This window comes from Rhynchophorus ferrugineus, unplaced genomic scaffold, assembly GCF_030347505.1.
Source record: "Rhynchophorus ferrugineus isolate W39M unplaced genomic scaffold, kcgeb_rfMv2 rfM2, whole genome shotgun sequence".
Lineage (NCBI taxonomy): Eukaryota > Metazoa > Arthropoda > Insecta > Coleoptera > Curculionidae > Rhynchophorus > Rhynchophorus ferrugineus.
The window spans coordinates 80,868,876-80,886,823 of NW_027472581.1; the positions used below are offsets into that span (position 1 = coordinate 80,868,876).

The 17,948-nt window shown below is 29.9% G+C and overlaps 1 protein-coding gene across 1 annotated transcript in view; it reads left to right on the forward strand.

The window, feature by feature from the left end:
* Gyc88E (Guanylyl cyclase at 88E) overlaps positions 1 to 17,948 on the forward strand; it is a 175,000-nt gene that overhangs the window by 52,546 nt on the left and 104,506 nt on the right. Inside the window, exon 2 of the mRNA XM_076396476.1 lies at positions 16,496 to 16,674. Within this exon, the coding sequence (XP_076252591.1) occupies positions 16,507 to 16,674 (168 nt within the window). The 5' untranslated portion in view covers positions 16,496 to 16,506. The remainder of the gene's footprint in view (positions 1 to 16,495; positions 16,675 to 17,948) is intronic.

Genomic DNA, 17,948 nt, shown 5'->3' on the forward strand with positions numbered 1-17,948 from the left:
AATAATCAACAAAGTATTGATGCATTATGCAACAACTTCACATAATCAAATATAAGTTTATACGATTTTTCTTTACTTTAATATATTACAGTTATAAACATAAATATGTAATATTAAATAAAGTAAAACATAACGGGTCAATTGAAAAGTCCCCGGCCTACCATAGTAAAACAAATTTTTTTGGCAAAATTAGTTTTTTTTATTCAATATAATTCCCTTTATGGGTGATACACTGATTATAGCTAACTTTTCGATACCATTTTTGTAGCACGATGTGTACATTCTTCCCAGCGATCATTCTTTTGAGATCTGAGGACAGGCAATAATCCCTGGGGCCAGATCTGGAGAATACGGTGGATGAGGAAGCAATTCGAAGCCCAATTCATGGATTTTTGCCATCGTTTTCACTGACTTGTGACCCGGTGCGTTGTCTTGGTGAAGCAGCACTTTCTTTTTCTTCAAATCCGGCCGTTTTTCGGCGATTTCGTCTTTCAAACGATCCAATAACCCTATGTAATAGTCGCTGTTAATGGTCCTTCCTTTTTCGAGGTAGTCAATGAAAATTATTGAGTTCGAATCCTGCTGGGGCATGGTTTTAAATTTATGTTTGTAATTGTTTATAATTTGTGAACGCTCTAGGCAAGGATGTAAAATCTGACAAGGAAAATGATCCCAATCACGCCAGTAACCAGGCTGGGTAAGACCGGATGTCTTCTGGGATGATTTCTAAAGTTGGTCACTAGCCAGTCGGTAGGCTTAATGCTGAGGACCGTTTATTATTTATATATATTATTTATTATATATATATATATATATATATATATATATATATATATATATATATATATATATATAAATATATATGTGTTGTCCCACTTTATCTATATATTTTAATTAGTTAATAATATAATTTTTATCTTTTAATATTTTTCACCTAAAATATATATTGAAGAACAATAAATTGAATAAAAAACCAGGCATATTTTATAAAAGAATAATTTCTTATCCTACATTTTTATATAAAATTGTTATATATATTATTCTTTACATTTTTATTCCACTATTCAATCTTTAGAACAGTAGCTGTCAGTAAATTTGTTAGCTCATCTTTAGTTTGTCTTCTATGGCTTTCGTTATCTACTGTATGCTACTTTGCGTTGTGTCTCACATGAGCACTAATAACTCACCAACAAATTAGAGATAGAAGAATTTTTTTTCTTTTCGAGTCTCGCATGAAGGGGAATTCCCAACACTTAAACCTATTTCTGTTGGACTTCCACAGGTTAGTGTCTTAAGACCACATTTATATCAGTTCTATACTGCTGATGTCCCAATAGCAAACGAAACAGTACTTGGAGCATTTTCCGACAAAATATTTATAATGGCAAAATATATGTATCTCTGTCTAAAGCTGCAGAAAAAGTACAAGTAGTAGTCAACAAGATCTATAAATGGACTAGAGATTTGAAAAATTCAGCTTACTATCTCCAACTCTGTCCATGCTAATTTTGCGTTACGTCGAAGTGACATAAATGTAATTATATCACTTGATGGATGCCCGATTCCTAAAGTAGCATCAGCTAAATACCTCTAAATATATCTCAACAGAAGGTTAAATTGGAAACATCATATTATTCAAAAAAATAGAGCAGATTAGACTCAAGATTACTGCACTCAAAACAAAGATTAATTGCCTATGATTATCGCTATGTAATCAGCGAAGAGCTACACGATGACCTCAGAATCAAATGGATATACGAAGTGATCCAAGATTTCGCCATAAAACATGAAATAAGATTGCTAAATCATGGAAGCAATACCGCTACTCATTCAGAAATTGAAGCGAACTAAACCACACGAACTGTTTATGTATAAGTGTATTCTTAACTTTAGCTTAAGTAGATTAGTTTTATTTTAATTTGGCAAATACATACTGATCTATTAATACCGTACACGCCTTACTTGTGTATTAATGCAACTACAACAGAACAGTAGTAATAAATTAATTTGTAAATTCAGATTTTATTAAGTATATCTAATGTAGGATGTAATTTGACAAGATTTGAACTACTTACAACCATCGAACACTTTAAAAAACTTAATGCTAATGTTGCTCTGTCATATTACATTATTGAGATTTGGTACTGAATGGTAGCAATAAATTAATTTGTAAAAAAATATATTATATTAAACTTTAATATTTCTTCATTAAACAATTTTATTTAATTGTACCAGTTTAGCAGTTATACAGATCCATAATCCACCAAGCGATCATCATTTTCATTTCTATTTTTTTCATGGTCAAATATAGATATCTATCTGTATTTTTACCCATTGTAGCAATACGATTTTCTATTTTTAGAAACAATAGTACCTTGTTGCCTAGTGATTATTAAAGTAATCAAAACAACAATTGATATATTTTTTGGATTTCTTTGATACGGCTTCATAAATGAGCAGTGTATTGTGTATGTTTTGTTCAAAAAACTTTTAATGGGCCACGAAATCTTTTTATGGCATAATTGTTACTTTTCATACCAATATTGTCTATCCATGTGTGAATAGAATTTTTTTTACTTTTCTCTCCGTATAATGTGGGTTGATATTGGGATTTTTGCTTTTAAGTTTTTAGGTTTCATCAATTTTTTACGTTGGTGGATGTTTTTGTCAAAGCTTAACAATATTAACAATTTTTTTAAAAGTAAACCTAGAGGCATTTAGTCGAATGCTAATTTTAGAAATGTTTCCAAACGTAAACACGCCTATTATGTAATATACGATCGATTTTAACTTTCTAGTTAAACTTTTGATTTTCCATTTTCGGCATTTATGCGCGTTAAATAAATCCATCCTTCAGGGAGTGATTAATTAATTTATATTTGGCGAAAAGATTTATTAATTAATATTATCGGTTTAATTATGGATGGTTTTGACTGTGTCCAGGTAATATAATTAATATTTATCTCTCAATGTTGATTTTATATCGCTTGTACTACTATTGTTAAAAATATGCAATATATTAGCAAGGGTTATTTTTTCGTCCTTTGGAGGATAGCCTTAAAAGTCCCCTTAGATACAATGAGTTTACACTAACATTTTTGTATTAATTTACTGATATATATTAGTGTTTATTCAATTGGGTTTTTGGAAACAATCTTTCTTTATTTTAATCCCCTTAATCGACTTAAATCTATACCCCTGAAGCAGTTTTCTTTACATTTACATAATAACCAGAACTCCAATAAAGCTAAATCAGATATGAGAAATAGTTTTGATCAAGAATTCATCGTCATCGATGAGCATTTAGCCTATAATTTAGTTTTTAGACTTATAACTTTAAATAAATGATCATAAACACTTAAGCAATATTACTTGTTGATATTTTCGCCTGGTGAAAGAATGAAAAACAATATTGGTTCGATGCCATTCACTAGTTTTTCTAAAACATTTACCTAACGTATTCCAATCGAACGATATAGAATCTACAATGGTTAAAACCCCTGTTTGTCAGACCGATATAGTTTTAAATCTTATTTCTCTAATGGATCTTGCCAGATAAATTGATTACAATCTGGCTGATGTTTCCTAGGTTTGTTTATTGGAAACATTCCTGTATCTGCTCTAAACTCCTGATATTCCATCAACAAAAGAAATAGTTCTTGGAACATTTGCCGATGACACAGTTATCATGACAATACAGCTACTGGACAACACGCAGAGAATCAGAAGAAGAGAATCAAACAACACGAACTTGTATAGTGTATAAGGGTTAGTCTTAATTTCAGCTTAAATATTTAGTAGCTAAGTAGTTAATTTTATTGTTATTTGGGAAATATATACTGATGTATTTATCCCGTACTCGCTTTGGTTGTGTATTGATGCAGATACAACAGAACAGTAGTAATAAATTAATTTGTAAATTAAGATTTTATTAAGCATATCTAATTAAAGATGTAATTTGATAAGATTTGAACAACTTACAATCATCACACACTTTTATAAACATAATGGTAATGTTGCTCTGCTATATTCCGTTATTCAATTTGGATATTGAGCAATAAATTAATTTGTAAATTAGTATTGAACTACAAGAATATTTCATGTAAGATGTAATTAATAAAAAAATATATTATTGTTACATGATGGCTCATCGTCAAACTTTAATATTTACTCATTAAAAACATTTTATTTAGTGGTACCAGTTTAGCAGTAATAGAGATTTATAATCCATCAAGAGATCATCATTTTCATTTCTATTTTTTTCCTGTATTTTTTTCTGTATTTTACCCATTGTTGCAATCAAATTTTCTATTTTTAGAAACAATGGTACTTTGTTCCCTAGTAATTATTAAAGTAATCAAAACAACAATTGATAAATTTTTTGGAGTTATTTGATATGGCTTTATAAATGAGCAGTATATTGTGTATGTTTTATTCAAAAAACATTTAATGGACCACGAAATGTTTCTTAGGGCATAATTGTTACTTTTCGTACCATTATTGTCTATCCATGTATTAATAGATTTTTTTTACTTTTCCCTCCGTATAATGTGGGTTGATATTGGGATTTTTGCTTTTTAGTTTTTAGGTTTTATTCAATTTGTACGTGGCTGGATGTTTTTCTCAAAGCTTGACAATATTAACAATTTTTTTAAAGTAAACCTAGAGGCATTTAGCTGAATGCTAATTTTAGAAATATATCTAAACGTAAACAGGCCTTTTATGTAATATACGATCGATTTTAACTTTCTGGTTAAACTTTTGATTTTCCATTTTCGGCATTTATGCGCGTTAAATAAATCCATGCTTCAGGGGGTGATTAATTAATTTATATTCGCCCTAAAGATTTATTAATTATTATTACCGATTTAATTATCGATGGTTTTGATTGTGTAAATAGTCAGGTAATATAATTAATATTTACCTCTCAATGTTGATTTTATATCGCTTGTACTACTGTTTGTTAAAAATATGCAATATATTAGCAAGGGTTATTTTTTCGTCCTCTAAGGATAGCTTAAAACTCCCTTTGGATACAATGAGTTTACATTAACATTTTTGTATTTATTTTCTGAAATTTTACTGTTCATTCAATTGGGTTTTCAGAAACCATCTTTCTTTATTTTGATCTTCTTAATCGACTTGAATCTATACCCCTGAAGCGGTTTTCTTTAAATTTACATAATAACCAGAACTCCGATAAAGCTAAATCAGATATGAGAAATAGTTTTGATCAAGAATTCGTCGTCATCGATGAGCAATTAGCCTATAATTTATTTTTTAGATTAATAATTTTAAATAAATGATCACAAACACTTAAGCAATATTACTTGTTGATATTTTCGCCTGGTGAAAGAATGTAAAACAATATTGGTTCGTTGCCATTCACTAGTTTTTCTAAAACATTTACCTGACGTATTCCAATCGAACGATATAGAATCTACAATGGTTAAAACCCCTGCTTGTCGGACTGATATAGTTTTAAATCTGCTTTCTCTAATGGATCTTGTCAAAGAAATTATAACCTCAGTACTCTAGCTGATATTTAATAGGGTAGTTTCTTGGGACTATTTCTGTATTTGCTCCTGTATTGTATAGTCCGCCAACAAAAGAAACAAGAACTATTTGCCTAGGAATAGGAACATTTGCCGACGACACAGTTATCATGGCAATAGAGCTACTTAACAATACGCAGAAAATTAGTAGAAGAGAATCAAACAACACGAATTTGTATAGTGTATAAGGGTTATTCTTAACTTTGGCTTAAATATTTAGTAGCTAAGTAATTTTATTGTCATGTGGGAAATACTTGGTGATGAATTTATCCCGTACTAGCCTTGCTTGTGTATTGATACAAGCACAATATAGTCTAGCAATAATTATTTTAATGCAATTTTTGTTGGCAAAATCTGAATTTTAGATAAAAAAACGTAACATGGTGAGCACCATTAAAAAGGCGTCCAGTCTTCGGAAAATTGGTGGATATTAAATTGAAAGCATGTTTGATAAAAAATAAATACTGTTAACAATATCAAATACTATTTTGAAGCTCGAAAACGAGGGAAGGATAGAAAACCTCCTCCTTCGAAGGTGGAATTTGATATCACATTTTTTATTTATATAAAATTATTTTATAAATCTTGTTATCGGTACTTGTAACAAGTATTATTAACACCTAACTATGGTATTTCGAGGGGATAAATGAGATATAATGTTAATATTAAAACAGAGAAAACATTTTGAATGACCAAAGCACAATTTTAAGCTGTTGGGATTATCCGGCAGTAATAAATTGTTAAATTAATTTTTCTATAACTCGTCCAATAAAACAGCCAATGCACGTCATCAAAACTTATCAGCACGTCGCAATATTGTCGCATCGAATTTGATGTGACATTTTACAAAATAATAATGTTTTCAATAATTTTGCAGACATTTTGAATATGGCCAGCTAGTATCAACCCAAATCGAATTTTATCGATTGACTGTTCATGATCGGAAACATCAGAAAGCGTTCTATCTTTTTTTAACTAAAATAAACTAACTAAATAAAATATGATGAGTTATATAACAAATACTCAGTATCTATGACAATTTATTTTGGTGAATTTTTATTAATAGTACCTAACTGTAAATAATATTTGTGTCTTTTTTTTTAATTTTAAACATAAAATTCAACATTTTTGAACATTAGATATAAATGAGAATTTCTACCAATACTTTATGCTCATAGATGTAATAGGCAGACTTCAGCTACAGGTTCCTTCGAAATTAAACAAATTTAGATGATTCCAGATATCGCACGTATTGAAAAAAACAATGTTTTATTAGTTGAATGTTCTTATTATATATGTAAAATAAGTCATATGTTTCAATTAAAAGGTTCGTCCTTCTGTGCATCACCCTTCGCTATGTTACTTTTTCTAAGTTTTATAATTGCAAATGATAACTTTTGCAAATATCTTATGCTATCTTAAATTAAAGTCAGTCAGGAAGCTCCAAAAATTATAGTAAATTGATTGCAAACACGCTATTGAATTTCAATAGAAAAACTGTATTATTCTGATATAAATATTTCTATATATATTTCAAGATTATATTATTAATAGGTCTCTAAAATTAAAATATTACGTATTGTATAACTGAATTTTAGCAATAATTCCTAATTGGTGTCATTTTAGCATACCACAAGTCTGTCATAAGTGACGCCAAATCTTAATCTTCCTTAAATTTAAAACGCCAAAGCTTCATGTCTAATTAGCGCTTATAAGGAGACAACGCACGCAATGCAATGTGTGATAAGTCGATGAAAACGAAGATCAAATTGAACAAATTGCGCTTTGAATTCATTTTCAAATCACCTTATTGTCCATATTTAGTCCCTAGTAATTACTGAATGTTTTCGTCATCTATACCTCAAAAATGCTTAAGGGAAGGTCTGAAATTAATAAGTAACAAATAAAGTAAACATAAATAGTTAAAGGAAGGATAATATATTCATAAATAAATTTTAGAGAGCTAGATTCAACCTATAGTAAATTCAAAACAGCGCTGATCTGTCAAAACGTCACAATGTCGCCGCAGCAACTTTGAGTTTTTGTATATTTTGACTTTGGTATGTAACAAAGGTTGTTTTATTATATTTACATAGTATGGATAGAGTCATAGGCGCGTTTTTTATGCAGTTGTCGAAGGTCTAATCTACCTAATCTAAGTAATATATTTTACTTTCATTAGAGAGCATATTTCCCTTTTAGGTTTAGTTCTTGTTTCTTTTGATGCAATATTTCCTTGTATTCATTTTGATATTACTATATGTCTGCTTAGTTTGTTATTTTACTATGTTATACATCTTTCTTGATAAAACTACAGTTAATTACTGCATTCTCCTTAATGCATTTGCCATATCTGCAAAACAGCTAGTATTACTTCTCCCATCAAAAATTTTAACCAAACCTTCAAATATATTCTGAACAATAACACCCATGCTCATAAAGCTTTCGCACTCTATAATACAATTTCCTACAGTTAAAATATATTATTTATATACTGACCTTTAGTTCTTTCCCTTTTCATTACCCTGTCTTGGTAATTATCAGCATTAAAGCACTTTTAGAAATACTAATCGAGCGAATAGCTATATGTCAGCAATGCAAATTATATACCCAATGTACCATACTCAAATATCCATGTCTCATCTAAATATTCATATTGATATAATAATACTTCCTTGATTTTGTTGTATGTTTATAAAAATTGTATTTTTTTAAAAACAATGTCTGGAAGTTCCATTAAACCCCTTCATGTTTTATCTTTACACCACTTAAATCCTATATCACCCAACAGTGCATTAAGGGATGTTCTACATCCCTCAAATAGCTGTATATCTTTGTTTCCCCAAATAATTATATTAAATTATTTTTCGATAAAAAAAACTACTTACTGTTTTTATACATTTCGTATATTTGATCTCTAATATAACTATTAAGCTGATCTTAATTCATCACGCGTTTCGAATAAAGAAGGTTTCTTTTTGATGAAATTAACAATAAAACTTTCGACAGGCACATATTGATGATCTAGATAGCTATAATTTTGAATAAATTATTTTTTTTAAGTTCTTGTTATATCAGTAAAGTCATGGGCTTATTGAATGAAGAATTATAGACTAACTAAGCATAATGGGAAAAGGCAAAAATTCTTACCTTCAAATAAAAATAAATACCTTCTTAGAATGAGAAAACATTGTTTCCTTGAAAAGCTAAAGTATAATATTAATAGAGGAAATTAAAGACAGGACAGACTTAAATCCCTATATAAATACTGATTTTCTTGAAAAAATTATATAAATCTTAGGGTTAGTTTAGTTAAAATAATAAAATCTGTAGTTTTGACAAACTAAATGTGTTAAATGACTCTCGCTACCGTTTTCTCTAGCGGAAAATGATAAAAGGTGAAAATAAACTCGCGTAATATACTCAACCTAATATAAATCAATATATTTGCATAATGAATACGTAATGAGCGAGACGCGGTCTCACCCTTTCCATCACTCGTCGCAGGCGAGCAATTTTCGTTGGAATGACTTAAATCTCTACATAAGCGTGAAGATTATCAAAATTAATTTCAGAAACTTTATAAGGCCGATTCTGTCTGGAAGAAGACTTTAGGATGGGTATTAATTAAAGCCCTTCCAGTTCCAAATTAACGCATCACTTTATGGTTAGCTCAACATAAAATCCTCCTTGTTTTTCACGTGATCCTAATCTCACCTGTCGTTACGGTGTATTTCGGAGATAATTCGGCGTGGGTTTTAAATCTCGCTTAAAGTTTATTACTCGGGTATATTTAGTACGTCAAAATATATCTGATTTATGGAGATGAATAGCTTACATGCTCTTTTTGTGGTGGCTACTTTCTCATGGAATAATGTCGCTCTTAGATAGGAAATAAACTAAGAGCTAACAGTGTGTGTTCTACAACAGTTACAGTTATATGATGCTTTACTATGGAGACTAGTTAAAACTCAGTGCGACATGTATCTGGGGAGTAAGCTGGATTTTGAAATAAACCTGAGTAAATACAATAGTTCTTTAATTCTGATGAAAAATTCACGATTTTTTCGATACTTGTGTTCCGAAAGTTTACACTAATAACATAAGTTTATAAATACGGGTAAACATTTGAACCCGACCAGATGAGAGCGAGTCCTAACGTCATGTTACTTAACGGCCTGAGCTCAGATCCCCAATCCATCTGTCAAGATTAGTTCCAATTTTTGATTTCACACATGACAGCACTGCGCCCTTATTACGGTTTTCATCTGATTACCTTGCATTAAACATCGTTTCGAACTTTTTCGTGCTGATATTCTGTCTTAGAGCCTGTGATAATATCAAGGCAATGTTGAAACATCGACTCAGTCTTCTTGTTAAGCTTGTAGATGTTATGTGCTCTATAAACGCGGAGAAATCATTACAAATGCGTTCAAAGATGCGTATTTCTTGTACTTTGGTTTTGCTGTAATAAACACTGAAAAAACATTGACACCGAAATTGTTTTGTAGCTCGTGCAAAGCAAAACTGTGCAAGGTTTAAATGCAAAATAATACCATAGTACAAATATCCTGATGTATCATCAGTGCCGAAGCCATTTCCACGTACGGACAGTTATTCGTTGCCAATTTGTCAAGTTAACAAAACTTGGACTACACGAGCGATGAGTAAAAAAGTGCATGTGTCGCATATGTAGCGAAAATCGAAAAGCAATAAAAAGGGTTTTAAAACGAAGGCATGATGAGCGATTAGTGCTGAAGCCTAAAACATGAAACAGATCCCAAGCAGTATAAAAGGCTCAATTGAATCTCTATTTCTGATTTATTCTTTTTAATTCAATAAATAGCAATTAATGAGCAAAAATAGTAAAATAGAGAATTGATTGAATATTTCGAAAACTAGAACAAATTTTTAAAAATGTGCTGCTGATTTGGATTCAGATTTTGGTTGCCCCAAACCGTGTACAAATGTGTAATCTGATTTTATTGTTTTATAGCTTAAAGGTAGATCATGGATAAAAGTCATTTTGCATCCCAAAATCTGCGGAAATGTTTTTATCCTATCAAGAAAGATTCATTTCCAATAATTCTGGAAAATCGGGTTTCACAGCAAATATATCAATCTTATCAGAACTCTCTACTGGAATCAAACCACGAGACTGATAACATGGCGTAACTAATCTAATTTCAACAAGAAAACGCTTTAGATGAAGCATTCGCCTATTTTATATATCATCTTCTGAGAAATTGACTAAGCATTTTTGACAAGATCCTAGTTGAAGAGAATATTGAAATATGAATGGGTATTATATCAACAACTTACGTTTGATACTGAAATAAAATACAGAGTCTGACAAAATTGAAGAAAGTAAGTAACACTCCAACGAAAATTTATATCAAACTAAACCAGGGCAGGCTAAAGTAAGTATCGAATTTAAATGACCTTAGAGTAATAATTGATGAACAACCAATTCACGAACTGAAAATTAGAAACCGTATTGAGTATGCTGGAAAAACTTTCGTGACTAGCTTATCTGGCTTATATTATTATATGGTACAGAGACTGGGACATTAACAATAAAAACTATAACAAAAATGCTAAAAGACTGCATTAATCTGACAACAAGTACAATTTAAAGAATTTGTGTTAGAGACAAATGACCTTGGAGTAATAATTGATGAACAACCAAATCACGAACTGAAAATTGGAAGCGTATTGAGTATGCTAGAAAAACTTTCGTGACTAGCTTATCTGGCTTATATTATTATATGGTACAGAGACTGGGACATTAACAATAAAAACTATAACAAAAATGCTAAATGACTGCGTCAATCTGACAACAACAAGTATTATTTGAAGAATTTGTGTTAGAAACAAATGACCTTGGAGCAATAATTGATGAACAACCAAATCTCGAACTGACATTTAGGAACCATATTGAGTATGCTAGAAAAACTTTCGTGCCTAGCTTATCTGGCTTATATTATTATATGGCACTGAGACTGGGACACTAACAATAGAAACTACAACAAAAATGCTAAAAGACTGCGTCAATCTAACAACAACAAGTACAATTTGAAGAATTTGTGTTAGAGACAAATGACCTTGGAGTAATAATTGATGAACAAGCAAATCACGAACTGAAAATTAGGAACCGTATTGAGTATGTTAGAAAAGCTTTCGTGACTAGCCTATCTGGCTTATATTATTATATGGCACAGAGATTGGGACATTAACAATAAAAACTATAACAAAAATGCTAAAAGACTGCGTTAATCTGACAACAAGTATAATTTAAAGAATTTGTGTTAGATACAAAGACCGGTAGAAACAGATAGACTCAGTAGCTCTATAATAGTGTTAAAATAAGAACATCCCAAAGCAGACATTAAAAGTTTCTTTATTGAAAAAGTCTCCGCTTGTTCTCCTAATTATTGTTAAAACCTCTATGAATTAATTCAAATATCTACAACATTATTGTAGTCTCTTTATCATGCCTTAAAAAATAGCTCAATTCAATAAATAGTTCCGTAAAATCCGTTTCGTTTGTTTCCGTTATTAATTTTTAATGCTTTGACAACTTTTGACACTGTGATATATTAAGCAAATTAATATTTACACTACAAAATAATTGTTGAGGATTATTTTCTAGTGTTCTTTGGTCTGATTCTAGATGAAAAAATAATTGTTAAGACTAGAAATGCTTACTTATCTAGAAGCCTTGTTCTCAACAAGAAAAACCATTAGTTTAATCATTGAGGAAGACAAATTAGAAATGTAATATTAATTATAACTTGAAATTAATAACTTGAAAAAATGAGAATCTATAGTGGATATATGTGTATACATGGTAATTGAAAATAATAAATACAGAACAAGATAAACAGCGAGAACATCCAAAAACTGACCCTAAAATTTTCTTCATTTAAACAGTTTGCTTTACATAATTATTTGCCTCTTCTTCTTCCTTTTCTGTTTTCTTTAAAATGCAATTAATTAGTCTGAATGCCTACAACAAGATGATTAATATATTTATCTAGTCCCTGAATATCAATATCCCCCGTTTCTATATATGTCCTTAGCATTTCCATTTTCGTAATAATTAACAAAAATAAGACCATATTCAATTATTTTGCTGCAACAATTATTATATATCCTGTTAATTGAAATGTTGAATTATTGAGTTGATGGACAAATGGCTTCTTAAGTTATAATTTCTCGTAAAATGGAAGTAATACTATAATAATACATCATCAACTTATTTTTTTCATTAAAATATGGAAAAATCTTCAACTAGAAACCTGAAGCAAACTTTAAATCTGTTTAATTTCGATGGCTAACTAAAGAGGAACAATCGATACGGCTCCAGGTTCAATACATAGGATTGATAGGAAACGAGCTTGCACAATGTTGGGTTTTGGGTCTAAGCAAATAAATCGGAATGGAAATATCGATACCCTTCAAAAGGGAAAAGATATTCTGATATAAATTGGAGATATCAAACTTTCGGAACATTTTATATCATGTATTTCCGACAGAATGGTTTAACATATTTATTGCATTCAAAATAAACGTCAGAATTTTTATTGATAATATTTTCAATAACATCTTAAGACACTGTATTATTGTCGGCTTTTCCAAAAGTGACTCATTCTATAATTTATAGATTAAGATAATGTGGAGTGTAATAGAACAATTATGAATACTAACATGAAAATAATTGAGGACTTAGTATAACCACAAGGAAGAGTTTTTGGTCCTGTTATTTACCTATTCTGTACATGCGACATACCAAAACCATAGAAAATTGCCGAAAGTTGCTATTGCAGATAATAGCGAAAAAGCAACCAAAAATTACAGCATTTAAGTAATAATATATAATTAAATAGATTCAGATATAGAGAATAAAATCCAACAAGAATAAATCAGTGAATATTGGGTTGAATTTGGGTTGAATTTTTGCTGTTGTAATTTCAGTTGTACAAACAAATATTACAACCTATATGGGCCAACATAATACAAATATTTCAAAATCCTGAGTCGTCTGAGTCCTGAGAGGTATTGTGGATGCACCCAGATACTACAACGAGACCTTCGGATCATAACTGTGATGGATTAACACCGAAGTGTTGCAACTGTTGGATAACACTGAACTAGGCCGCGAACTCCAGAGGACCAAACTGTGTGGTCTTGGGTACTTATTTAGTGAAGTGTACTAAATGGCAAAAAACCAAAAATTACTACTAATTTTTATTTTATTTTATGTTATTAAAACCTAAGTGAGGACCAATGGGTCAAGGTAGTGAGCAACGAGTAGTAATAATATATTAATAAAAATAAAAAGTAACTAGATAAATATATCCATAAAAAAAATTAGTCGCTTGGCTTGTAATTGGAGCAGTGATGTAAAAGTGTTTTTTAAGGCAAATGGCTTCTTTATTAGAAAATAATATTTTGGCTATATCTACCACGACTACCTCTGGGAATCTAGAAAGACAAAATGGTTTATAAACAATAATTACCCAAAACACTCACATAGAGCATATAAAAATATACATTTTTAGACTACATTTCCGTTTGGTGAACTAATTCTTAATAATTCAATCCCAATTCAGGAATCCAGCTTGTTTATTTTCAGTTTCCTGATTTGCTTTGGATGATACTGATTCTTCAAATTAGAGATGACTCTATTCGTAATAAGTTCTTTAAACATTACAAACTATTATTTTTATTTGGTATGTTAGACATACTACAATATATAGATTTTTTCTTGCGTAACAATGTGTATATCATAACACGTGTAATTGTGATGTTCCTGAAGTTTATTATTTTATGAAAAAGTTTATCAGTTTGCTTATTATATTGGAAAGCACTTGTAGATCTTGGTTTTAACATATTCTAGATCAGTATATTGACGCAAAGGGTAGAGAAAATTGGAATCGGTCACAAAACAGATTAAAACGATGAATTGGAAGGGTTCAAAGTTTATGTTAAATACAAGGAAAAGAGCTTATCAATATGGGAATAATTTAAAGGCATTATTAATTTTCTATAACAATGCTCCACCATAAAATCATAAGATCATCATAAAATCATAATATACGCAATTTTCTACTCTGGGTGGATAGATGGCGTGTATATAGTTATATATCCCAGATTTAACACCTTCTTATATCTACCATCAATGTAGAATGCCCTTACTATGGTATGTTTTAGTTCATTTAAATGAATAAACATTGATTCAGTGCAATTCTAAATTTAAAAATGCTTCAATGGAACAAATGTATAGCTGTGGACGCACAATGAATAATAATAATAATAATGTGTGTTTGTGTTATTATTAAGACAAAACCAAATTTGTAACAAAAGAAAACAAGAAGTTTATTAGAGAAGAAGAATATTGCCAGCTTAATAAATTATAAAGACACTTTTATGAATTTATTGAGTAAAATTTTATACCATTATCAAAGATATGACCGCTTTATTTTTTACATAAATTACATCAAATATCATAATCGGCGAGTGAATCTCACGTGATAACGGCTACGGGCAACCTAAAAGGTTAATATACGATATTATAAAATTCGGTGGATTAGGTAGGGGAGAAATGTTCAGGATCGTAGTAGGCTGAGCGGTTTACTAGGAATGTGGTTAATAATGGATAAAATTATTATTAATATTATATATTATTATTATTATTATTACTTTACGGCACTTTGTTTAATATTATTAAACATTATTAAAGTGTAGTTATTTAAGAATAAATATTATAAGACAAGATAACAGATGGTCTATATTGATCTAATAATAAATAAAGACCTTAATGTTTGTTTCTATAAAATCAAAATGTTAAAAGTTCTTCATCGATTTCATTAAAATTTTGACCCAAAGTTACATTTGAGTGTGCGATAAAGATGGCCTTAAAGATTTCATTAAAATAATGGTGTAATATTATATATTGGGCTAAGAATTTTTTTTGGTTCTTTATTAAGACTGATTTAGAACAATTGGTTTTCTTAGAGTGTGACACTGAAATTATATAAACCAATATTATCGACAATATTTTGTCATATTTCGGTTTTCACAAACATGTCACGAAAACGTTAAAACAATTGAGAGTTCTAGACTATTCAATCAAGATTCCAGTGCCATATTTTTACTGGCGGACTTTAATAGTTAGATAGGAGCAGATGAAAGTTGCTAATGGTAGACGATTCTTTTCTACACCTGCCAAACACATTTCGCAAATTCTTCCCGAGACGATTCTAGCCTTTTCTGTGATTTTTGACACTCTCTCATTACTGTTGTCATTCTAATCTACATTTTCTGAGTTATTGGTAATTGGGAGATATTCATTGGCATCATGAGTTTAATTGGGAAAATGATCGTCATCTTTTTTTTGTAAAATTGAGTGTTGCAAGAATCCTTCTGCTTGTAATTGTTACTTTTACTAATTTTTAATACTTTACCAAATTACTTTAAATATCATAAAACCTGAAGAAATTTATTGTATTTACAAAACATGAGTGTCATCTACAGTTAAATCACTGAGTCTTGAGCAATATATCCTAAGACTCAGTGATTTAACTGTAGATGAGGTTATGATTTTTGAAAGAAAAATATAAAGAGAAATTAAAAATTAATTTTCTGTCATACTAATTAATAACTTGGAGGAATGGGAATATACTGTGGATATGAGATAGGTGTGTCACATGTTTTAGGGTCACTTAAAAATCAGACAATATCTGTAACTACATAAACTAAAGAAATAATATAAATCCACTAGTATCTTAACAAACCGGAGAAGAGCAATACGTGACTAGATACAGCTGTATCTAAAGTAGTTTAAAATTAAATGAAGATGTAAAAAATCTTAATCGAATTTAAAAACAACATATTAGGGTTAAAATCAAAATATTTATACATCTTATTTATTGCAGACCAATGCATCATGTATGGGCTAATCATAGAGAATATGTCCGAGTACATCAAACAAACCTACGGGGAAGAGAAATGGGAGGAAATCCGAAGAGCCGCGGGCGTGGACCAACCCAGTTTCAGTACGCACCAGGTGTACCCGGAAGGTTTGATTCCTCGCCTATCGAAAAAAGCAGTACAGGTAATTACCATTTATACTAGTATACTCCGAATGTAAAAAAATATATTTGCTTTTGTCTGAAACTTACAGATAACGAATTCGTCTTTATCCAATCCATTTACATTATATCCATCTTCGGATATTACAAAAATAAATTAACTGTTCTTACTATATTTAAAGGTACAATCGATAATCGTCCTTATATGTATTTTCAAATAACATTATTTGAGTATATTCAGCTGTGCTGGTCATTCATTTTCTACATATTTTTTGCATTAATTATCTTTGGTTGCATTTCCAAGCAATAGATACAAAACTCTAAAAAAAATTCACCTTCCTAAACATACCAAGTTCATAGGATTGCTTTTATGTATTTAATATCGGGCATTAACTACGGTGAACCTGGTTTATCCGGCTTTATAAAATATTATTTTGTGCTTAGGGTTTTCATAACACGTTGAATTTACTATATTCTAGAAACTTACGTTCTTTAATAGTATCCATACGTTAACAATCTATTTTAAAGATATAAATGTTTCACTCAATATTGATTGTGTTTGGAATAAATCTTCATTTGATAGCGGTAGAATTTTGTATATTCTGTATTTTCGAATAGTTTTTCATACTTTTTAGCACTGCATCGAAATCGTGTTTATTATGTATTACTGGACAAAGTTGTCTGCATTTAAAATAATATTATAAATTGCATTTTTACCTTAACTTTATAAAGTGTAATAAAGATGCCCAAACTTTCTATAAAGGAATGTATCTCCTATTAATTAAATTGAAGCAATCTCTACTAGATTGACTTAATTAAATTCCCTTTCTAAGCCTGCTCTGTAGCACTCTTTTTATGGATGGCAACACTGCTGTAATCAAAAATAAGTACATGACAATCGTACTGTTATTAATTATGAATTCCTTCCAATTAGACATTGAGGAATATTATCCCAGTGTAAACATAACACAAGGATACACGATTATGACCTGAGCAACCAAAAGCTGTTTATAAAGAAATTTAGAGCGCCGAATTCAAATCAACAGCAAATAAAAGTTGATTCTAGTTAAGATATCGATTCATTAATTTACTATTTTGAATTAAGTATATTATTAGAGTATATTATATAACTAGAAACGAACAGAGGCTTAACTGAATCTTATATACTGCTTGGAATCTATAGTCCATTCAAAATAACAGTGAACTTACGTTATCTGAATTGATGACGTCATTGATTTCCTCATCAACTCTGAATTTTAGTATATGTTGTTATAACATATAATTTATTTTAACATTA